The following is a 25,517-nucleotide window of genomic DNA, read 5'->3' as shown; positions in this document are numbered from 1 at the left end:
GATTGAGCCATCTGGAGAACCCCTCTTCAAATCAGGACCATTCCTCAGTAGACTGCTTTGGGGTCTGGGTCTGGTAGAGGAAGCCAGTACTCTGATGTTTCAATGTACCAATATGCTATGTAATAGGCCAAATTCTTGAAAGTATATCCCCACGTATATTGGGAATGGCATTTACTGTGCAAAAGATGCAAGCTTACTATATTAACTAGACAACAAAACTGCAGCCAGTTAGAATTCCTCATAGCCTCCTTGATCTTAAGCTTTCATGTGATCTTTAACAACCACTTATGCTTTCCACTCTCTGACATGAGCATGGGTTACCATAAGTGATGCCCATCATATTGCTAACATACTCATTGCATTGCCTTGATTTCTGCCCTTTATAAATGAGATGAAACTGAAGAAGTAGATGCATATGAGAGAATCTATACATTATGCTGCATACACTTATGTCCTAGTCTCATATACATTGTAGTATAATTGAAAAATAACTATATGCACAATAATATCCAAACTCTTCCTTCCTTTAGCTCCTTCTTTCCATTGATCCTGTTTTGTTTCAGATTACAGTTAAAATGAGAAATATATAAAGATATTTTGTGTAGCAGGAGATCAGTCCTGTTCCCTCTTCTCCTTCTCTCTGTCCTGTGTCTGACTATAAGATACAGGACAGAGAGAAGGAGAAGAGGGAACAGGACTGTGTCTGACTATAAGACAGCTGGCTGGAGCAGATGCCTCCCTCCCCTGCTCTGTCTTTATTGTGACAAAAAGATAGTTAAAGTGTCCCTGTACTTTGAGAAAACTTTCCATGTCATATAGACTTACAGGATTTTGATTGGTCGGGGTTCAAGTGCTGGACCCCCACCGACAACTAAAATGAGTAGAGAGAACCACTCACACATATGTCCTAGTCTTGTATTATAATTGAGAAATAACTGTAAGCACAATAATATCCCAGCTCTTACTTTCTTTCGTTATTTTTTCAAATTACAATTAAAGTGAGAATTATATACAGACATTTTTTGTGTACCAGGAGGTCAGCCATGTTCCCTCTTCTTCTCACTATCCTGTGTCTGACTATAAGACAGCTGGCTGGAACAGGAGCCTCCCTCCTCTGCTCTGTCTTCATTGTGACAAAAACATAGCTAAAGTGTCCCTGTACTTTAAGAGAACTTTTTATACATCATAGAGACATAAAAGGTTGTAATTGGTCGGGGTTCAAGTGCTGGACCCCCATTGATTGCTAAAAACGAGAAGCGAGGACCACTCACACAGAGTGCTTTGTCTCTTTTCTGCATGAGATGAGCTCAATAGAAAGCCTACGGGTCAGTGTCGCTCTTGCTCGTCATCAATACAGAGCAGGGTACTGGTTGACAGGATGAGATGCCGTAGACCAGGCATGCTAAACCTGCGGCCCTCCAGCTGTTGTAAAACTACAACTCCCACAATGCCCTGCTGTAGCCTGATAGCTGTAGGCTGTTCGGGCATGCTGGGACTTGTAGTTTTGCAACAGCTGGAGGGCCGCAGGTTGAGCATGCCTGCCGTAGACGCACCTGGGGGGGGGGGCTTGTTACTGATTCACATTGATAAGACACAGCGGTGTGTGGAGACCTATTTTTGTGCAGTACTCCCTGGGAAAAAATAGGCAAACTAGGTACTTGCCAAACCAGAGACTCCGATCTGTTGACGGCTATTTCAGGGTTTACGTATATCATTCAGTAATACTGCGGAGCTGTGTGACTTCCATAAAGAGCGATAACTGATACAAATGTATTTTTATATTTGGTGGCGGAATATTGATCCTTCGTATGTACTACCCTCTGTATATGCATTTCACTTCATAACCTTTTTATGTACCTCACTTTATTTCTGTGTGCTTTGGGTTTTGTACAGGGTCTGTTTCATCTTGTGATGCTTTCCTAAGTTTGTTTCAAAATTATGGTCTTAAACCTGAAGCGATTTGTCCATGTGCCACGTCTCCAGAAGCCATGACTGTAGCCATCCGAAGGTATAGTATAGCGGAGGAGGATGTTATACCTTCAAAAGGGTCTTGAATAATAATATCAGATTCTATGTAATGTATGCTCTCAGGGAATGGCCTGGCTACAGAATTGTCAAGCTGCTTCTCTTTTGCAGTTGCTGGCAGTCTGGCAATGCACTTTCAGCAGAGCGTTTGTTAAAGGCCCCTTTACACAGGCCGAGAATTGTCCAGATAATCGCGAAAAGCATTTGTAGGAACGCTCGTTAGTGATTATCTGCCGGTGTAAGGCCCCTTTCTTATGAGCGTGACCGATTGGCTCCGGATGCATTCATTGAAACTCGCACCATTTTGCAGGCAAGTTTAGTCAGTTTTGTCTGCGATTGCATTCAGTTCAGTTTTTATCGCGCAGGTGCAATGCGTTTTGATGCGTTTTTCACTTGTGTGATAAAAATCTGAAGGTTTACAAACAACATCTCTTAGCAACCATCAGTGAAAAACGCATTGCATTAGCACTTGCTTGCAGATGCAATGCGTTTTTCACTGAAGCCCCATTCACTTTTATGGGGCCGGGGCTGCGTGAAAAACGCAGAATATAGAAGATGCTGCGTTTTTCACGCAGCGCAGAACTGATGCGTGGAAAAAAACGCTCATATACACAGACCCATGGAAATGAACGGGTCAGGATTCAGTGCGGGTGCTATGTGTTCATGTCACGCATTGCACCCGCGCGGAAAACGCGTTCGTGTGAAAGGGGCCTAAAGATGCCGCCGATTACCAGATGAATGAGTGAAATGCTTGTTCAACAGGTAATATGATCTTTGTGTTGTCACCTAAATCATCATTTGCCAGCAGCAGATCTTGCTCTGCTCTGCTGCCGGCAAACAATGATTCTGTATGGGGAAGAGCAATGGAATAGTTATATAGCTATTAGATGGTTGGGGGGTCCTACCGCTGGGACCCCCACCGATCAAGAGAATGAGGAACCCGTACCCTGTGTAGCCCCCTATTCACTTTTATGGGAGTTCCAGAGATAGCGGAGTACAACGCTTGACTATCTCTGCAACTCTCATAGAAAATAATGGAGCGGCTGCACACATGTCCGACCAGCCGCTCTGTTCATTTTGGGAGGGCTCCATATAGTACAGATCTCCGATCTTGTGATCGGTGGGGATCCCAGCGGTAGGACCCTTACTGATCTAATTGTTATCCCCTACACTATGGACAGGGGACATAACTGGAATATCCCTTTAAAGTAAAATTGTCACCATTAAAATTGCAGTCCATTCTATAGGCAGCATGTTAAACCTGGAGTAGCTGAGCAGATTGATATATCATTTTGTAGGAAAAGAGTCAGTATAGCTTGTAGTTTATTCATTTCAATCTCTGCTTTTTCTGAGCTCAAGTAATTCTTTGGGGGTTCGTATCTGATTGACACTCCAGAAAGGGCAGAGATTTAAATGAACGAATTACAAGTTTTACCAAACTTTTCCCCTTAAAACGATGTATTATTCTGCTCAGCTCCTCCTGATCTATATCATGCTACCTGCAGATTACAGTTCACTTTAATAAAAACTTTGGATAACTTCTTATAGTATGATCTCCATTATATTGTGTAGTCGTTCTTTTAATACACATAGTACATTAAACATACAGTGGGATGCGAAAGTTTGGGCAACCTTGTTAATCGTCATGATTTTCCTGTATAAATCGTTGGTTGTTACGATAAAAAATGTCAGTTAAATATATCATATAGGAGACGCTATAAATTTGGGCACTGTTGTCATTTTATTGATTCCAAAACCTTTAGAACTAATTATTGTAACTCAAATTAGCTTGGTAAGCTCAGTGACCCCTGACCTACATACACAGGTGAATCCAATTATGAGAAAGAGTATTTAAGGGGGTCAATTGCAAGTTTCCCTCCTCTTTTAATTTTCTCATTAGAGTAGCAACATGGGGGTCTCAAAACAACTCTCAAATGACCTGAAGACAAAGATTGTTCACCATCATGGTTTAGGGGAAGGATACAGAAAGCTGTCTCAGAGATTTCAGCTGTCTGCTTCCACAGTTAGGAACATATTGAGGAAATGGAAGACCACAGGCTCAGTTCAAGTTAAGGCTCGAAGTGGCAGACCAAGAAAAATCTCGGATAGACAGAAGCGACGAATGGTGAGAACAGTCAGAGAACCCACAGACCAGCACCAAAGACCTACAACATCATCTTGCTGCAGATGGAGTCACTGTGCATCGTTCAACCATTCGGCGCACTTTACACAAAGAGATGCTGTATGCGAGAGGAAGCCTTTTCTCCACCCACAGCACAAAAAGTGCCGCTTGAGGTGGGCTAAAGCACATTTGGACAAGCCAGCTTTATTTTGGAATAAGGTGCTGTGGACTGATGAAACTAAAATTGAGTTATTTGGCCATAACAAGGGGCGTTATGCATGGAGGAAAAAGAACACAGCATTCCAAGAAAAACACCTGCTACCTACAGTAAAATATGGTGGTGGTTCCATCATGCTGTGGGGCTGTGTGGCCAGTGCAGGGACTGGGAATCTTGTCAAAGTTGAGGGACGCATGGATTCCACTCAGTATCAGCAGATTCTGGAGACCAATGTCCAGGAATCAGTGACAAAGCTGAAGCTGCACCGAGGCTGGATCTTTTCACAAGACAACGACCCTAAACACTGCTCAAAATCCACTAAGGCATTTATGCAGAGGAACAAGTACAACGTTCTGGAATGGCCATCTCAGTCCCCAGACCTGAATATGATTGAAAATCTGTGGTGTGACTTAGAGAGCTGTCCATGCTCGGAAGCCATCAAACCTGAATGAACTAAAGATGTTTTGTAAAGAGGAATGGTCCAAAATACCTTCAACCAGAATCCAGACTCTCATTGGAACCTACAGGAAGCGTTTAGAGGCTGTAATTTCTGCAAAAGGAGGATCTACTAAATATTGATTTCATTTCTTTTTTGTGGTGCCCAAATTTATGCACCTGCCTAATTTTGTTTAAACAACTATAGCACACTTTCTGTAAATCCAATAAACTTCATTTCACTTCTCAAATATCACTGTCTGTCTCCTATATGATATATTTAACTGACATTTTTATTGTAACAACCAACTATTTATACAGGAAAATCATGACGATTAACAAGGTTGCCCAAACTTTCGCATCCCACTGTATGTCTTCCATTTATACATAGGAGTATATTGCCCTTCACATGTCTTTTCTATTCACATCATGCTCTGTCATTTGAAAGCCATAAAGGCAAATCTGCCTATCTGTCTAGATCTATCTATCTCATACCTATCTATCAAAATTCCACGTACAGTAAATAAAAAAAGTGTTCTTTAATCTCCAGACAGCGACGTTTCAGTCCTCTTGCTGGGACTTTTCTCCAACGTTGCTGTCTGGAGATTAAAGAACACTTCCTTCATTTACTTTACTTGGGAGTGCCGTGGAATTTTTCTACTTTTGTTTTTTTGGTTGGTGGATCATCTCTTCAGCCGCTGGTACACCGTATCCATTTGACCGTTGTGCTGCTCATATCATTTTTTTTGTATCATATCTATCTATATCCATATCGATCTATTTATCATCTATCTCATATCGATCTATTTATCCATCATCTATCTCATATCGATCTATTTATCTATCATCTATCTCATATTGGTTGTTAATCATCATAAATACACTCAGGTTAATGTCGGTGTGCACTGTAATGAGCAGAATTATTTTTTTTATTTAAGACCTGGGATTCCTGGGGCTCCACTGCCTGGAAGAGCTATTTTGTCCATGAGTGGGTTAAGTTATGGCGTTATCCGTGTAAATACTGAAGACAAGAACTCTGCACTAACGGTTCAAGATGTCGGACACGTGATGCCTGGAGGTAAGCAGGAGAAATTAATATTGCCTCAATGTTTGGTCTAAAGGAACATTATGCTTAAAGGGGTTGTCCCATGAATAATGTAAAAAATGAAAATTCAGTATCATATAGTAGATGACAATCTCTTAGAACCGGCCGTGCACCTCACATGGATCTAGAGATCTCCACAGTCATTGCTCCAATTGCTAGATGGCAGCCTGGCAGCTTTCTCAGGGTCGTGTCCGTTCTGCTGCGGTTGGTGGCAGTTGAAGGATGGAACTGAACAAGTGCTTCCATTTCAGTGCGCAGGACAGAGACATAGGGAAAACAGCAGGTGGCGCTATACAGATACATTTTATTGAATAACCCAGTTGCTATACAAACATTTTTATTACATGCAATTGCAAAAATATTCAGATCCAGGGGCTAGTTTGAAAACTGTAGAATATTTTTCATGGGACAACCCCTTTAATTTTTATTTTTATGAACTGATTGTTTACTTTTCATCAGTGAGTAAAGGGGATCTGTCATTAACAATATGTTGCACTATTTTATGACAGCACAATATAATAACAGGTCCGCTAGGCTATTATTCTAGGAAGCACAAAATAATATTGGTTAGTAACCACTTATCATCATTCCTAACCCCAATTTTTTTTTAAAATACCGATGTTTTATATACCCTGTGGATGATGAAAAGCTGTGACAACTTAGCCTGCTCGCTCAAAGACACTCTGGAAACCGCCTCCAAAATATCCTCCCACTGATCCTTAGACACGGCGCCCAAATCACCCTCCCATTTCATCATCCGCGTCGTACAGGTTACTTCTAAGCAGTCATCTCATTATCATCACAGGCAAGATTGCAGTGGCAGATAACACCTCTGTATAGATCACATAGGATCCATCGTTCACAAAAAGTGATGTCACAGCTTATCTAATCCCCCTCCCTGTACAGTGAACTCTGCACATGTCAGAAAGCATGCCCAACAGTCTCCTACCGAAATCAATACATTATATACAGTCTACAGGTTCCCATGGTATATGTGGCTGCAGTATAGCATATGAGTGCTGTTAACAGCAGCTCAGGGAAGTTGGCTGTCCCCACAAAAAAATGTTCAACCACAAAAAAATAAAAATAAATATGTATAAGAATCTGGATTAATTATATAAAATGTATAGAGGATACATTTCCTTTAACAAGGACAGATCTGCTTTAATATGTTATGCATGGTAGCAATTAGGATGATTTGTGCACAACTGATATTTTATCGAAACCAATGGTGACTTGTTCGGTGTCGTTTGCAGAAAATGTGCAGGCGCTTCCAGTTCTGTATAAATCACTTTTCAGCAGTCCTCTCATTATTATTGTAGACAGGAATACAATCAGAGATGGCACACATTTGTATAGATAACACAGGATCACATCGTCCACAACAGGTGATGGTCACAGTTCACCTTCTCCCTGCACAATGACCTCTACCCAACAACAGTCTCCTACAGAAATCACATTACATTTCTAACGTCCATGCGACTGCCATCAAGTTTATCCGTCAACAGCAGCTCAGGCAAGATGGCCGCTCTCCCCTATTGTCAAGTGCAGAAAATAGAATAAACAATCTACAGTCAGAAAATTAGAAAAAAAAATTGAATTGTAATCATGTATTCGTATCCGGTGTTAAGTAGTAAAAAATATAGGTGATGCTTTCCATCTAATGGTGAGTATGTATCGGAGCATAACGCATGCTGCAGGCTGATTCCGGATGCTCTTCTTTTTTTCAGGGGTCATGTGTATTGTAAAGCCAGAAGCCCTGCCGCAGTTATGTAAAACGGATGAGATTGGAGAAATCTGTGTGAGTTACAAAGGAAGCGGGATAAGTTATTATGGATTGTCAGGAGTGACAAAGAATACGTTTGAGGTATGTATACGGACTATGGTGGAGGAAGTGCTACAATTTTATCTTCTGACCATTCAAATCATTAGGTCTGCCTAAGTAGGAGTATAATATTAATGACCTATCCCCAGGATCGGTCATCAGTATCTGATCGTTGGGGTTCGGACACCTAGTACCCCTAGCAGGACCCCCACTGATCAGATATTGATGACCTATACATGCCGAGCGCCTAGAAAATTGCTTTAGGTATTTCAAAAAAAGATTTTTTATTTTTTTTATTATTATTTTCCAGTATAAAAAAAATGTACTTTGTGTTTTTATTCTTCACTTTTGTCAGTATATGCATACAATTGTATGCACTGTTGTGTAGACTAAATGCTGCACGTATCTATCTTGTAGTTTGCTACAGTGTATCAGTCTGAAATCCAGGCTGTTCAGCTCACAGGGCATTGACTAGACTAGATACAGTTATTTCCACTTCTGAGCTGAGAGCAGGACTGCCTACCGCTGAATGTGAACAATTGTCAGTCATTGACCGCAAACTAATGTCTTACAAATGGTAAGGAATCGAAATAGAAAGTAAATCTGAAATTTCTAGAACTTTTCTTACATAGTGATCAAGCATTATTCGCACAAAACTGGAAAGACCCTTTAAATGGTCAGTAATAACTAAAGTCAAAAACAATAGCTACTGTTCTGATGACTGTTCATAAGCTTTCACATCCTCTAATACCAGTAGAATTAATGTCAGAATTAATTATAGCTGAGGTTTTGTATTAGGTAAAAATTCAGATTTGAGAGAATTTTCATGTAAACCTGTTAATAAGAGTATGATGTTTGCAGATCTGCAGTTTGACTAAAGGCATTATTTGGAAGGAATACAATGTGATTTTCTACAGAAAACCATCTGTTCCTGCTCAGTGACTCAGTACAGCAGAAGTTCACTTCCTTGTGTTTTTCTTTCTCCAGGTCTTACCAGTTGGTGCCACTGGAACCCCGATTGGGGAAACGCCGTTTACCAGAACTGGCTTATTGGGCTTTGTAGGACCTGTAAGTGCTGAATTAAAACAGTTCCTGTTGAAGTTTACTTTTAGCCAGCATTGTTCCATAATGGGTGTCATATATTTCTTAAAAACTTGACGACCTCCTGTTGACTAGCGTCTCTGCCTGGACGTTTTAAAATGTCCTCGCATAGATCGCAGCTGCACGGTAATCATGCAGAAACAGTAATCCCTGTGTTAGTGACAGCAGGGATCCCTTTAGACAAGTCAGGGATGGTTTTATTTTATTTTAACGTACCTGCCTTCCTGATTGCTGCATACACAGTGCTTAATGAGCCTGCTTTGGTCCCAGCAGTTATGTGATCGCTGTGCAAGCTGCTGGGACTTAGCAAACCCAGATTAGCTTTGCAGAGAGATTGTGCAACCTCTCTAGGGGCTGTATTCTCCCTGTAACTGGGGCTGATATAGGGAGAGATTAGCAATAAAAAAATAAGTGAAATGTCGCCCAAAGGTCTTATATGAACCATTATGGAAAGGGTACCGCAGCACTCACTTGTCTTCAGTTCTTCACAATTTAATCACCAACACAATGCAACGTTTCAACCAGTATGGTCTTTCTCAAGCAACAGACAGTGTGAACATAACAAGATATATATACCCTCCCAGAGGGTCACATGTCCTAATAGCTAATCAAATACATTCCACCCACGTGTGCGATCTAATTACTCAGATCCAAAATTACAAATCACCTTGTATTTAGTGTCTTTCTTGATAAAATATTAAAACCAAAAACCAGTGCTTACTGAATCTATCTTGATGGAAACCTGGTGGGCATATCTCAAAAGGGATCATCCGGAACTCTTCTGTGTATTCGGAAAAAAACGCTCATCCCAACGTCCCGCTGCATGTAGTGCGCAGGCACACCTGGCGTCCCTCCGCGTGTAATGCGCACGTGCAGCGGACCTATGTATAAACTTAGTATGGCGTTCCTCCGATCCCATGGCGCCTGTGCCACTAGTTCTGTGTGCGCCATGGGAACCACGTAAGCATTCTATCCCCACATTGCGCATCCAGTCACTCCTGCGCATGCCCTGTACCTATGTCTGTGCTATTGCTATCTCTATTCCAATGCAACAACAGTATCATATCAACAAAAAAAAATCATGACAATCTATATTCCAGTGTGTAGTAATTAAATGTCCATTTAACACTTATATATGTTGCATTTGTACACCCTATCAATATTAGGACTATCCAGCGAATATGTACCTCTCCACTATCCAGGTCCCCAGCCAGAGGGGTTCCTACTGTGGCAAAAAACATTTTCATAAAACTCATAGTATATTTATAGGGTGGTCTCTGTTATTCAACCAAACACAATACCTAATTAAAAGGTGTTTTTTCCTCTAACAAATAACCCCTATAGCCCATAGATCCAGTCCAATCCTGGGCTCACTTCATAATTTTAATAATTTTAGAGGTGGGATGTAACCCCCATTTGTTATGTGTGGGTCGTCTCCCTCCCTTTGGCCAACACACTTTTATCCAGTTGGGGAGCACATTTCCCCAAAAAAACGCACCCCCCTACAAATTTACAAGCTTCAGACTGGCACCCAACACTGCTGGCACCATCACTAAAAAGGACTTTTTTCTTTGTAAAAAAGGAAAAACAGACTTTTCCCCCTTTTTTTTTTTTTTTTTTTTTTAACATTTTGCTGGCTCTAAAAAATAAAAATAAAATATACTAAAATAAAAATGACAGATAAATAAAGTCCCGTAAGTCACAAAAGAGATTCAGAAATGATTTACATAACTGAACAGAGGGAAAAAAGTTATGGCTTTCAAAGACGCATGTGCTATAAAAAAAAAATGAACAATACGCCCAGTCTTTAAATGGGTAAATTCCCCACTGGAACCACTATATACAGTGTATGATCTATATGTGGCATCTGATATAGCATGCACATAGACTTCTGCCCCCTATGAAAATGCAGTGGTATTCATGCCCTCAGGGATCCCTGTGATTTGTAACCATTATTTCTGACCATCATCATAGTTTTTATGTATTTTCCAGAATGTTGCATTTTCTTATTCCAGGGGAACCTTGTATTTGTGGTTGGAAAAATGGATGGGACGTTGTTGGTTAGCGGAAGGCGGCACAATGCAGACGATATTGTAGCAACAGCATTAGCCGTGGAATCACTTAAAACCTTGTACAGAGGAAGGTATTGCCTACTTTTGTCCTAGTCTGATGTGTAATGTATGATAACATTTGGTGATTACATTTTGTGACCTTTTTCACCCATTGACTTCAGTAGTGAAGAAAAGAGACTTTCAGTATATGAAGTACCACAATCAATTTATGATTGTTCTAGAGGAAAAAAAGAAACAATACATAAAGCCGCAGCACGTACCCTGGCTGTAGTTATCCGACTATATTAAATCCAAATTTGATCACAACCTTATTGTCACGACAAGGTGTGGGAGGGAACACCACACCAAACATAAGAGGGGGGGAAGGGTATCTGGCCTAGAAGCTAGGGACAGGAATAGGTCACCACCTAATGAATCCTAACCCTAGCCCTGACTGCTAACCGAATGAACGGACCTCAGTGGTAGGACCGTTCATTCACTGGAACCTAAAGCCTGATTACCCTGTAATGCTCTGAGGTAGTGATAGGGCTCAAAGACGACCCGTTCCTTAAGCTGAAGAAACGGGTCTTTACTGAGACCAGATACCAGAAGGCAGGGGAAATAACACAAATACAAAGGAATGAGACACTTAACTCCTGAAGTAGAAGAAAGAGCAGGAACACCAGAGGAGACAACACACACCAGCTCTTCCACTTGCAAATGAAGCTATACACCGCAAGGAGTGAAGGGAGTAGCCAGACTTAAATAGTAATGACCACTATGCTGTGCCTGACTAGAGTTGTGGTCTTTACCATCAACAACAAAGTGAAATTAAAAGAGGCTTTCAGATGACATCACGTCATTGTTCCGTTTTTCATGATTTTCTGCGGACCCGTTGACTTTCAATGGGTCCGTTGAAAACTCTGCTAATGCACCGTTTGTCATCCGCGTCCGTGATCCGTGGTTCCAGTCCATCAAAAAAATATAACCTGTCCTATTTTTTTCACGGAAAACTGTTTGCGGACCCATTTAAGTCAATGGGACCGTGAAAAAACGCTGAGGCACACTAGATTATCATCCGCGTCCGTTTTTTTTCCTATCATTTGCATGGCAAACTTGACCTAGAATTTTTTTTACTTTCCTTCATGTCTGGTGATCCTCCAAAAATAAAGGAAGACACACGGAAACGGATAACGGAACCCCATTTTGCGGAACAGAACACAACAACGGTCGTGTGCATGAGGCCTTTCATTGAACTATGTAAAACCCAATTAACTTCTCTACACCTAAAAATCCCTTTACAAGGGTTGACACAGCAGGTAGTTATTGGGAACGAACCATTCATTCCCGATAATTGCCTGGAAGCGAAAGCTGCATTTACGTGCAACAGTTACCTGCGTTATATGAAGACAAGGGATCACTACTGCGATTACTTGTCCCTGTAGGTAATGATTGTTTGTGGGCAGCAGGTTGCTCTTTACACAGCATTCTGCTGCCCAGAAATGAGGATTTAGGTTACAGGTTGGCTGCACCTTTAGACAGGGAAATTATCAGGAAGGAGCCTTCTTAGGATCCTGATAATTGCCCCAATCACTGGCCTTCTCCTTCCTGATATTTATTCCAATCATTGGGCCTTGTAAGGCTGTGTTCACATCCTAGCCGCGTACCGCTGGATCCACATTAACTACGCGTTAACTAAATGTTGCATGCAGTATTTTTAGTCTGCCCACTTTCCAGCATATATCCCAGATACAGTGTACTCCAGCAGTCTGTTCCTCCGCTGATGTGAACCCAGCCTAAAGAGGCCATTACCAGTGAAACATTACCACCCCAAAGACTGTTAGCTGTTTGTCTAGTTATTATGCTACTAATATAAGCCAGTTTACTATGTGGGTCTGGTGACCAGACTAGAAGACCTTGCCTTTATGTTGTGTTGTGTTTGCTTTAGGATTGCTGTGTTTTCTGTCACGGTGTTCTATGATGAACGCATTGTGGTGGTGGCAGAGCAGCGACCTGATGCCTCTGAGGAGGATTCCTTCCAGTGGATGAGTCGTGTGCTGCAGGTAAGTACATTTATATGCTTCAGAAACAGCCTTGATGGCTAAAATGCGCTTGGCTTTAGACTTCTGCTCAAAGTTGAAGGCCAGTAGAGAACACCAAGTATCTCATCAAGTTATGGCATAAATTATCCCTTACTGATTTGTGGAGGGTCTAACCTCTGAATCCTCACTGATCCTAAGAATAATACAAACACAATACTGTTTCAGCGCGGTGGCCTGTTCACAGTATTTCCCTTTATAGCGGTTCCCCGGACCTCCCAGCTTTAGTTCCCTGCAAAGCTTTGGATGGTCAGGAGCACCAAAATGCAGGGGAAAACGGTGAAGATTCGGCAGTGCTGATCCAGAGGTGGCACCCCCACTGATCAGAAAGCAATGGCCTATTCTATGGCATGATTTTATGAGATGGGAATATACTTATGTGGGTACTTTTTTGGGAAAGGGAGCATATATTGCATGGGTCTACTAAAGAAAGATACAGAGCAGTTCATCAAAATTTGGTACAATTTACTAATGTTTTGATCTCTTTTGGTCCAGGCCATTGATAGTATCCACCAAGTGGGAGTTTACTGCCTTGCCCTTGTTCCTGCAAACACATTGCCAAAAACTCCACTTGGAGGAATCCACTTATCTCAAACAAAACAGCACTTTTTGGAAGGCAACTTACATCCATGTAATATACTCATGTGTCCACACACGTGTGTGACCAACTTGCCAAAGCCAAGGCAGAAACAGCCAGGTAAATATGAATGATACCTAATTTATGATTGATTTACCCAATGATACACAGATTATAATTAACAGCAACCTGGGCACCGTGACTTTTTATTTTACCCCTCCGTAAAATTACAGGTGAAACACGAAAAATTAGAATATCGTGCAAAGTTCATTTATTTCAGTAATGCAACTTAAAAGGTGAAACTAACATATGAGATATTTCAAGCCTTTATTTGTTATAACTTGGATGATTATGGCTTACAGCTTATGAAACCCCCAAAGTCACAATCTCAGGTACCCTTTGCTCAGGGGGTATGGATTAATTAGCTGACTAGAGTGCGACACTTTGAGCCTAGAATATTGAACCTTTTTATAATATTCTAATTTTAAGTTGCATTACTGAAATAAATGAACTTTTTGCACAATATTCTAATTTTTCGAGTTTCACGTGTGTGTGTGTGTGTATGTATGTATGTGTATATGTGTATATATATATATATATATATATATATATAATTGTATAATGTATACATAACTAAATATTTCGCCTAAGACTTCTTGATACGTGTTGCCTGTATGCAAGTGACAGATCTTGCTGCTATCTTCTTGGAACTCCTTACAAGGTTCCAGGAAGCCCTGTTTGGACACTTTAGTTTTAGGCTGCCTTCACGTTTTTGATTACCAGAACTGTCTGGAAAAGTGTTCCACACAATCCAGATCTGGCATAACTAGAACCCTCCGCTATACACGTAGGACATTCAGATTGTGTATTTGAATGAACTTTTAGGAGATGTCTTAATAAAGTTTAATTTTTGTTCTTTCTTCTTCACTGAAGGAGTAGGCCCAGCATCTGTTATGGTCGGCAATCTGGTTGCAGGGAAGAGAATTGCTCAGGCATCAGGGAGAGATCTTGGACAGATAGAAGAAAATGATTTGGTGAAAAAGGTAAGCTAATATTTATTGGTAGGACAAAAAAAATCAGCACTTAGTTAAAGGGAATGTATCTGTTTTATTTTTAAAGGGAACCTGTCCCCGGGATTTTGTGTATAGAGCTGAGAACATGGGTTGCTAGATGGCCGCTAGCACATCCTCAATATCCAGTCCCCATAGTTTTGTGTGCTTTTATTGTGTAAAAAAAAAACACGATTTGATACATATGCAAATTAACCTGAGATGAGTCCTGTCCCTGAGAGGAGTCCAGCGTGAATGAGCCCAGCACCGCCCTGCATCATCAGCAGCATGTTGTATGTGTAGGACTACAAGTCCCAGCTGTATAATGACACTGCTAAGGGAGTGGATACAAGAGCTGCCCTGAGTGACATTTCTGCCTGCTGGGAGAATCAGCAGCATGTTGTATGTGTTGGACTACAAGTCCCAGCTGTATAATGACACTGCTAATACACACAGGATCTTCCCCCTACCTTCTTGTGCAATGCTCTCTCTAGTATGTCAGCTCCTGTGCCCAGAATTGTGTCCTCACTGCCTGCTGCAGCTAGCCAGTCTGTGCAGCTGAAGGGGTTAAGAATCCTAGGATAGAGCAGACAGGCAGTGAAGGGGGCGTGGCCAGCACAGTGATGTCTCTTATCAGAGCAGGGAGAGAAGCTGACATCACAGGTCATGTGACCCTCAGTGAAATCTGAGAAACCAGCCACTGGAAATAAAGTGAGTGAATTTGGAAAGCTGTTACATTTGCCCAGTTAGGAACATAGAACAAAAAAAAAAAACTTGGATAACCCCTTTAATCACATGAACCATTACATTTTTTTATTTTTATTGTGGATAACCCTCAACAATGTTGTAGCTCCACATTCTTCTCATTTTACCTTGATATAGTACAGTGGTGGCGACCCTATGGCACTGGTGCCAGAGGCGGCACTCAGAGCCCTCTCTGTGGGCAGCCTGGAAAAAGTCTAAGGTGTACCAGTATGCCGTTCATCAGCGCAGGCAGCGCACTGAATGTAGGCAGGCTATTATAGCTAAATGATAAAGTACATGGAAGATATACTATATTGGACTGTAGTATTCAGGTTAATTGCGATAAATAAGTGGGTTTTGGTTTGGGCACTTTGTCTCTAAACTGTTTGCCATCACTGATCTAGCATATCATGGGGGGGAGAACAGAACTGGATCGCACATCCACAATGCTATGCTTTGATCTAACTCGCTTATCAGCGCTATAATAAAGTGTACAGCCCCCCATACTACATGCTGTACAAGAGGCATTAGTGTACATTTTGATCAAAAGGCATAAGCCCTCTCACCACGTCAAGGAAGCCTCTTTTGAGTGGGACCTACTCTGACAAAAAGCATATACCCAGAGCTCAGCATTGCGGTAGGGAGTGCACAGGCAGCAGTTGCAACCTAGCTCTGAGACCTGATGAGGTCCAAAGGCTTCTCCACCAGAGAAGAAGACACTTATTTATGTGTAATTCTAAATCAAAACTCGTTTTTGACCTGTTGTATTTTTGCCGTCAACAGCACCAATATTTGTCTGAAATCCTTCAATGGAGAGCACAATCCACACCTGAGCACATTCTCTTCATACTACTCAATGCAAAGGTATTCATGGTTCAGTTGTAGTTTGGTTTTCAGGGGTTAAACTAGAGGACCATTTCTCTGTTCCTGACCACATCTATGATTTCAGGGAACGGCCATTTGTACTGCGTCCTGTTTACAGCTTCATAAGAGAGCGGAGAGAATAGCAGCCACCCTGGTGGATAAAGGGCATCTAAATGCTGGGGATAACGTGGTACTTCTCTATCCTCCTGGTAGGTATCTAGATCCCATTTTATACATTGGGCCGACTGAAACTATCTGGTCTGGTGGTGCAGATAACATGTGATTTCCTTTTAAAGAATAATTGCGGCAGGTACCATGCCAGGCTGTCCTGCCACTCTTGAGTTCATGGGTTGACGTGCAGGCACAATTTGTATAGTTTACTATTACCAGTTTATTCCTTCTGTCAAGCAAACTAATATGGTTACTGTCACCTTGTTCAAAAACAATATAATAGTTTGGAAAAGTACCAATTTAGTGATTAGCCAGAAACTGGCTATGCACCTAACGATCCTGCATATATATTATTTTGTAGATTAGCAGGAATTGAAGAAAATGTAATTATTCATTAACCTGTAAAGAACTTTTTGAGTTATTGCTGTAACCACAAATTTCCTAAGAAAATGACCTAGTTTGGCAGTTTTAGTTGTAGAGGGAAGGCCGTCAGTCACTGATAGGAGCACAGATTTAAATGGATGAAATATGGGTTACTGAATCCTATACCCATAAAACTATATATCATTCTGCTCAGCTCCTTCTGCTCTGTGGCATATTCCTGCAGATCAGACATGACAAATTACCTGGAAACAATTTACCATAGATTAGAAAACGATGACTCCTGGGCATAGAGGAGATGATTTATCACACATTGTTCAGATGAGTTGTTGCTACATATTTATCATAGGATTGCTCTGGATTTAAACTGAAGGGATCACCATCCCAAGCCAGCGGGTGACACTGATGAAGAATGTAATGCCCCTGTTCATTCTATACGTCCATATGTTTTCTTTCTGCTCCATATTTACAGGCATTGAACTGATAGCTGCGTTTTATGGCTGTCTATATGCTGGTTGCATTCCCGTTACAGTCCGGCCGCCTCACGCCCAGAACCTCTCGGCCACCTTACCCACAGTACGGATGATTGTAGATGTAAGTCGCATGTCATCAAAGTTTCACATGATGAAGGATTGAAGCCGTATGGCTTTATTTTAGGAACCCTCCTCTAATTTATTTAGTTAGTTAAAAGGGTTGTCTGGCATTTTATTTTTATTGTTTTAAATCCCCACTACCCAGAGGCAGCGATGGCCAGTTCGCATTGTTTGCCCGCGAACATATGCGGGCTGCCATCTTTTTTCACAAGTCCAGCGAGGCACAGGTAAGCCCTCATCTGTGCCTGTGCCGCGAGCCGGTCTGAAAACAAATGCGGTCACCGGGAGTAGGCAGTTCCGAGAACAGCCCAATGAAGGCCCCGGTGGCTGTTCTCGGAACTGCCTGCTCCCGCTGACCGCACTTGTTTTCAGACCGGCTCGCGCACAGGCACAGGTAAGGGCCGGACTTGTGAAAAAAGATGGCAGCCCGCATATGTTTGCATGCGAACTGGCCAGAGGTACTCATGAAGAGATCTATACTTACCTGCTCCCTGCCTCTCCTTTCCAGCCGTATGGCTCCCTGGCTGTCTTTATTGGACTTCTAGTCACCCTCCTGTAAACGTCTGCCAATGACTGGCCTCATCAGTGACGTGGCCCGGAGCGGCACATGTCCCTAAGTGGCACGTGGACTGCAGTGATGCATGTAACAGGCGGGACCGGAAGTCCAGTGAAGACAGCCCAGCAGCCACAGAGCAGTGGGGAGCCGGTAAATCTTATCACGGGTACTGCTAAGTGGGTGGGGAAACCTGGACCAAGATATTTTGGGCCTTCAGAACTAGGTGCAGTTTAGCCATTTTTAGTATGCAAGAGTTTAATAGCTGTAACGTTTGATATACATGTCTACTTTAGGGTAATCAGTCAGGGCTGGTGTTACGAAGGTGGGGTTAGTCATTTTTGGGAAAATTATTTTATGTGTATTTTTAAACTTAATTTTAAAAAAAAATTCAGAAAGGTCAGAATAGACCATTGGGGTACTTATTATTATTTTATTTTCACGCTGTACCTTCCCACTGTAACTGGGGCTGCATTACAGGGAAATCAGCCATGTTGTAGTGAATATTGTCACTGTTAGGACTTAGCAGGATCTGATTAGACCCATCAGCAGCCTCCTGCTACCGCTGTGCTGGGGTTCATGTGGCCAGTAGAGGCAGAGGAACTCTTCCATACACAGCACTCATCGAGATCTGTGTATATGAGAAGACAGAAGCCGTAAAACTCACTTCTGCTTTCTCTCCATGGTCCCCGGGAGTCTGTAAGTGACGGGTTAGTGGTGAAGGAGGACAAAGAGGGTCTACGGATGGTTCCATTCAATCCATACCAGCCCTCAGGTCCACCCATGTATTATCCATTTCTGTAGGGCCAACAGCTTTAGTCCAGAGAAGTCGATGAAGAGCGGTATGCACAGACTAATGGTCATTCCCTGCTTGTGAGCGTTTGTGTGATGGGTCTTACATGTAGATTTTTAGCTTTACATTATAACAGAGCTCTCTTTTTTTTTTTTATTAGGTAAGTAAAGCTTCTTGCATTCTCACAACACAAACCTTATTGAGATTGCTAAAGTCCAAAGAGGCAGCAGCTGCGGTGGATGTGAAAACCTGGCCAACCATCATAGAAACAGGTGACTCCTCACTAAAACCTTACTAACCTTCGTATTGGGGGACACAAAACAAAGCCATTTTATTTGGTGTGTATATAGTCTCTTATTAGAAGTGTCTTTTCTTCCTAATCGGATACGGGCTGGACAGTGGGCATCTGGTCACCCACTAGGTCCCACCCATGTGGTTGATGAGCTGAATCTTGTCCAGATATATTTCATTGTATACAGATTGCGTCCGATTTACTAATCTTATAGATGGTGAAAGCTTAGACAGGTTGTCTAGACCTGCCCCAGATCACAGGGGCCCAGGCTGGATCTGGTGCAGAGATGGACACTTTTCTCTGACTCTGTACCAACTATTGGTTGGCTTAGGCCTCATTCACACGAACGTATTTTGTTTCCATGTCCGTTATGTTTTTTTTTGCGGATAGGATGCGGACCCATTCATTTCAATGGGTACGCAAAAAATGCGGACAGCACACAGTCAGTTAGTATGTCCGTTCTTTAGCCCCGCCAAAAAAATAGAACATGTCCTATTCTTGTCTGTTTTGCGGACAAGGATAGGCATTGTTAAAATGGATCCGCAAAAAAAAAAAAGGGATGGCATACAGACAGGCATGTCCAAACTGCGGCCCTCCAGCTGTTGCAAAACTACAACTCCCAGCATGCCCTAATAGCTGTAAGCTATCCAGGCATGCTGGGAGTTGTAGTTTTGGAACAGCTGGAGGGCCGCAGTTTGGACATGCCTTTACGGATGTCGTCATTTTTATTTATTTTTTATTTTTTTGCGGACCGCATAACACATACGGTTGTGTGCATGTAGCCTTACTTTGAGACTGAATGTTATGCCAGAATTATAGTGCAATTTTGGCACAAAATGTCACCTCCTAGGACATGCCCCCTCTTTCGCATATCCACAGCCCATCTGGAGATTCAGAACCTTGTGCCAGTATGTGCCACTTTCTACACAGATGATAGCCACAGACACATTAGTAAATTTGGGCCATTGAGCTTAGGACCCATCGTCCTGTGAAGCTACTGGCAGCATGTTTCTGAAGGTGGTGGGTCTATATAGAACGAGACTTTCAGAGTTGGCGCTGCTTGCATAATACATCTGCAGACGTCATAACTTAAAGAGCATCTGTCAGCAGATTTGTACCTATGAAACTGGCTGACCTGTTACATGTGCGCTTGGCAGCTGAAGGCATCAAAAGCATAGGAAGACACCACCAATGTTATGAATACTGGCATATGGGTGCTGTCCTGCAAATCATTAGACCACCTACGCAGTAACAGTATGCAGAAATAGGACGCACACCAAAAATATTTGAAAATTAAGTACATTTTATCAGACCAATTTAAAAATAATTAAAAAGCATCGGGAACCCGAGGTCCCCAAGAAAATAATGGGGTACTCTCCTCTCACAGCACACTTCATAATATGATCATAGAGGTACAAAGGAAATAATTTGAATAATGGCAGGTGTATACAAGAAACAATGAAGTGAAGTCGTATAACATGATTAAACCTAATCTCAAGAAAACATGATGTGAAATCTAATATAAGAAATAATGGTATCCAACCTGGAAAATGTTCAGAGTATATGCAGACCTCCTCAACATGCTGCAGGGCTAGGCCCCTCGTGTCTCGCCGCCATGGGTCATGTGCGGCTTCATCAGCTTGTCAGCTGAAGGCATCTGTGTCATATGTGCCCGCATTGCTGGGAAAAATACTTTAATACTTGCAAATATGGTAAGTCTCTAGGAGCAATGGGGGCCTTGCTTTTACACCTCGCTGGCAGTTCTCTTCTGCACTGCTAGCCTCTTTCCTGTACTGGACCGGATACTGAAGTACGCAGAGCAGCATGAGACTTTGAGAAGTCAGGGCCAGGCGTGATAACACACTGCCTGTCCCTGTCAATCAAATTACAGAGGGCGTGGCAGTTGCAGAGAGAGCGGAGACTCTAGGTGTAACAGTAACGCCCCCGTTGCTCCTAGAGGCTCATTTGCATATATAAAAACCCTCAGCAATGCGGGCACATATGAACACGGGACCAACACAGATGCCTTCAGCTGCCAAGCACACATGTAACAGGTCAGTCAGTTTCATAGGCATACATCTGCTAACAGATCCCCTTTAAAATTATTTTCTGATAAAAATAAAAAATAAAAAAAAAGTAATCTATTAGGCCGCTCATAGGTATATGATGACAGCTATCTGAAAGTCGTGCTTGGATAAGGAGCACAGAAGGGATGCTAATCAGGAAGGGTAGTTACAAGAGCCATTTGGGGAGATTTATCAAATGTGATGCAAAGGAAGCCTGCCTTAGTTTCCCACAGCAGCCAATCGGATTGGTCCTTTCAAGGAGCTCTGAAAAAAGAAAGATGGAATCTGATTGGTTGCATAATAAATCTCTGCCACAGGACTGGCATCAAATGCCATTGGTCATCTTTATGCCACCTTGACATCGGCTTTAGAACGACATGATCAGGAGATCCTACGTTTTTCTCCAGTAATTGCGCTGTAATATTAACATGGGGGGGATTTATCATCAGGTCAGTTTTGCTGGAGTCTGTGTTCCCGTTATTTGTGACAAATTGATCAAATGCCACACGTTATTTCATAAGCTTGGCATGTATCTTAAATATGTCTAGAGGTGTACTGCCTACCGGAGTGAGATTGTGACATTTTTGTGATTTATCAACGTCTTGAACTGGTATACACTTCATTAACATAGTGGTGAGAGCGGCTTAAATCACAGAAAAGCATATTTTTGCGACTTTTTGAAGCCATAACTCTGAACTGCCCCCCATTGTGTCCATGTCCAAATATAATGTTGCTGTTGCTGGTTTGTGGGGTTTTAAGGTATTCATGTATGAGGTTTATCATTTTTTGATGGGGACTTCAGACAACACCCCCCAAAAAAACAATAATGCAGTAATAAATAAGCTAGTGATGAAATGTCATATTGTAAAGTTAGAAGCAGTATGATGAAGTAGGCTGTATACCCTTGTGCAGCCTGATCTCTGCTCTCCTGCCGATTGTTTTGCTCCTGAGCTGTGGACATGAAGCAGAAAGTAACAATGTGGAGCTGTGTATGCTGGACCGGGGAAACAACGCTTCTCCATATCACTTTTGGAATGCAAAACGGATAAATTTTAATATTTGGTTGTTTTTTTTTATTCCGTTTTATTCATATTCCATCACTGAACATCAAGCAAACACATATTATAGCATTACTTAGGAAAATACAAAAAGAAATAAAATAATGATCGAACTTGAAATAGACTTTAATTAGCATTTACAGTGGACCTGCTCCATCTCTGGACATGTTTGTTAGTAAATCCTTGTATTCCCCATAAAACAGTTATGGGGTATCTATTCTTAGAACTCTGTTCCCCTATCATTCCTCCTAGAAATGTAGGAATACATTGACACCTGGAGGTGTGTCTCTACACAGTCAGAAGCCCTGAAGGGGAAGGGGAAGGGGAACGCTCGTTTGTTCATTTCATATACATTTTATATGTTTCCAAGGGGAATAATAGAGGACTGGTACTGCTCAGAGTTTTAAGAAAAGATGATTCAACATAAAATAGACATTTCAGGAGAAGTGACAGATGCTCTTTATTCAAATGCGAAAATATTTTTCACAAGAGAAATGTGATTTATTCACCTGATTAACCTTTTCTTTACTTTGGTTACAGATGACTTGCCCAGAAAGCGATTACCTCAGATATATAAACCACCTACACCGGAAATGTTGGCCTACCTTGATTTCAGTGTTAGCACCACTGGCATGCTCACAGGGGTGAAGGTACGTTCTCAGTGATCCATTGGCGTCCATTACTTGTGCATACTCTGTAGTTTAGCCTCGCCCTCCTGACTGATGTAAATGATGACCACACCAGGACAGAAAAACAAGCGCTCCTAAGGCTACTTTCACACTAGCGTTCGGGGCTCCGCTTGTGAGTTCCGTTTGAAGGCTCTCACAAGCGGCCCCGAGCGGATCTGTACTGCCCTAATGCATTCGGAGTGGATGCGGATCCGTACTGCCCTAATGCATTCGGAGTGGATGCGGATCCGCTCAGAATGCATCAGTCTAGCACCGTTTGTCCTCCGTTCCGCTCAGCAGGCGGACACCCGAACACTGCTTGCAGCGTTCGGGTGTCCGCCTGGCCGTGCGGAGGCAAACGGATCCGTCCAGACTTACAATGTAAGTCAATGGGGACGGATCCGTTTAAAGTTGACACAATATGGCTCAATTTTCAAACGGATCCGTCCCCCATTGACTTTCAATGTAAAGTCTGGACGGATCCGTCTGAGCAACTTTCACACTTAGAATTTTTTCTAAACTATAATGCAGACGGATCCGTTCTGAACGGATCCCATCGTCTGCATTATAGGAGCGGATCCGTCTGTGCAGACAGACTCTGAACGCAAGTGTGAAAGTAGCCTAAGTCTGTCCTCTCTGCCTGACGTCACTAGTCCCATTCCCCTCTGCCTGCAATCTCAACAATCTGCTGCATCTAAATGTACAGGCCATACAGGCACAGGCCATTGATAGGTCCCTGTTTGCCATAGCAACCTTTAGACATCTCACCATCACATCTCAGCAGTGGGGCAAATGGGATAAAGAGTGGCAGCCCCATCCCTCTCTCTAACCACTTACATGCCGCAGTCAGCATTGACTGCCACATTAAAGCTAGGACTACACGGCGACGTGTTAATGCAACAATAAGTCACGCAACAAAAAGGGAACAACTACACATCGATGTATTGCACGACATTTTTTGTAATGACAGTCAATGATGACTCACTGTGACTTGCTGCGACTGCACCGCAACAGTCGCACAAAAGATTTTTTTGCGACTGTCGTTGCAGTCACAGTATGTTGCATGTCACAGTGCGACACCATTATAAAAAAATGTCTTGTGACTTTTCAGCGACACACGTCGCCATGTAGCCCTAGCCCTAAGGGGCTACATGATCTGTTTAGGCGTTATCTCCAATTCCAGCCAGTAAAGCAAGCAGTGATGGCAGGTGACACAGGGACACAGCACCTTTCTGTTATGGTGCTGAGCGTTAACTACTCAAGTGTTGCAAAAATCACTAGCACAAGTAAATATGTGAACCTTTCTAATAGATCTTATTAGAGAAACTGCCTCTTTTTGCCCTTTTCAGCCGCTTCATCTCTTTCCCCTCCCCCCTCAAATCAGTCCTGAAATCCATCTTGAGAGACCTTAAGAATTATCAGTTCACTGAGGGATCTGGTTACATGCTGCCCATAGAAGCCTATGGAGAAGGCAGAAGAGGAGGAATGAGCTGCTGGAGTGAAACCGAGATACAAACACTCAGATATGCTTCTAGCGGCTCTAGTAATTTTCCTCTCTCACCCCAGTGCTGTATTCACATCTAGACTGTTAAAGGGGTAGTGCAGCCAGTACTTATTGATGACCTATCCTGACACCCACGCCGATCAGCTGTTTGAAGAGGAGATGGAGCTTGTATGAGCACTGCTTCCTCTACTAGATTACACTGCGCTTAGTCTCGCTTGCAGCGGCCGCACGGTGTAATTACAAGTGCTCGTCCTATTTAAGTCAATGGAACAAGCCCTTGTAATTACACTGCGTCAGCGAGACTTCCCAGATGACGCACAGTGTATTATAAAAGAGGAATTAGCACAAGTGCCGCCATCTCCTCAAAAAGCTGATCTGCGGGGGGCTGATCAGATATTGATTGCATCCTGAGGATAGGTCATCAGCATGTACTGGCTGCTCAACCCCTTTAGGTACTGCTGTACAATGTCCTCCATTTTGGGCACTGGTTAAAAAAAGACGTACACTACATTTTGTGGTATTTTTTGTTATTCGTGTGATTTTAATTAGAGGAAAATCTTCCAATAATTTCCTATTTCCACTGGATACATCAGTGTTATTAATGTAAATCTCTCTCCTATTGCAGATGTCCCATGGATCTGTAAATGCACTTTGCCGGGCGATAAAATTACAGTGTGAGCTGTACTCTACACGCCAGATTGCCATATGTCTGGATCCTTATTGTGGACTTGGTTTTGTACTTTGGTGCCTTTGCAGGTTAGTTTATAGAAAGCTTTAGAAATGTTCTATCTGGGTTTTGTATTAATATGTCATGTAGGTACACAAGGTAATATACCAACACGGTGGCTCGGGGGTTAGCACTGTTAGGGTCCTGGATTTGAATCTGACCAAGAGCCACATCTGTATTTAGTGTATATTTTTTCCCTGTGTTCAAGTGGGGTTTCCCCCTCACCCCCAAAACAGGCTGATAGGTTAATTGGAGTCCAACGAAATTGTCCCTAGGGTGTTAATTCCTTTCTGCAAATGGATGTACTATCAAAGGGGTTATCCAAGAAATAACATTGATGACCTATCCACAGAATAGGTCATCAATATCACTTTGGCGGGGGTCTGAGTCCTGGCACCCCTGCTAATCAACTGTTTCGGGAAGCTGCAGAGCACTCTGGTGCTTACCAAGCACAGCTCCGTACATCGAATAGCGACTGTGCTTGGTATTGCAACTCA

At 42.3% G+C, this 25,517-nt stretch overlaps 1 protein-coding gene across 3 annotated transcripts in view; it reads left to right on the top strand.

The window, feature by feature from the left end:
- DIP2B (disco interacting protein 2 homolog B) overlaps positions 1-25,517 on the top strand; it is a 201,394-nt gene that overhangs the window by 154,781 nt on the left and 21,096 nt on the right. For all 3 annotated transcript variants that reach the window (XM_044287746.1, XM_044287748.1, XM_044287747.1), the window contains 14 exons: positions 1,894-2,008; positions 5,738-5,877; positions 7,635-7,771; positions 8,717-8,797; positions 10,846-10,973; positions 12,830-12,944; positions 13,476-13,677; positions 14,491-14,600; positions 16,134-16,214; positions 16,300-16,423; positions 17,239-17,360; positions 18,866-18,977; positions 22,662-22,771; positions 24,919-25,049. In XM_044287746.1, the coding sequence (XP_044143681.1) occupies positions 1,894-2,008; positions 5,738-5,877; positions 7,635-7,771; positions 8,717-8,797; positions 10,846-10,973; positions 12,830-12,944; positions 13,476-13,677; positions 14,491-14,600; positions 16,134-16,214; positions 16,300-16,423; positions 17,239-17,360; positions 18,866-18,977; positions 22,662-22,771; positions 24,919-25,049 (1,708 nt within the window). The remainder of the gene's footprint in view (positions 1-1,893; positions 2,009-5,737; positions 5,878-7,634; positions 7,772-8,716; positions 8,798-10,845; positions 10,974-12,829; positions 12,945-13,475; positions 13,678-14,490; positions 14,601-16,133; positions 16,215-16,299; positions 16,424-17,238; positions 17,361-18,865; positions 18,978-22,661; positions 22,772-24,918; positions 25,050-25,517) is intronic.

The sequence above is a fragment of the Bufo gargarizans genome, chromosome 3 (genome assembly GCF_014858855.1).
Source record: "Bufo gargarizans isolate SCDJY-AF-19 chromosome 3, ASM1485885v1, whole genome shotgun sequence".
Taxonomy (NCBI): domain Eukaryota; kingdom Metazoa; phylum Chordata; class Amphibia; order Anura; family Bufonidae; genus Bufo; species Bufo gargarizans.
Note: the sequence above shows the minus strand (reverse complement) of the source record. Positions and strands in the feature narration are given on the sequence as shown.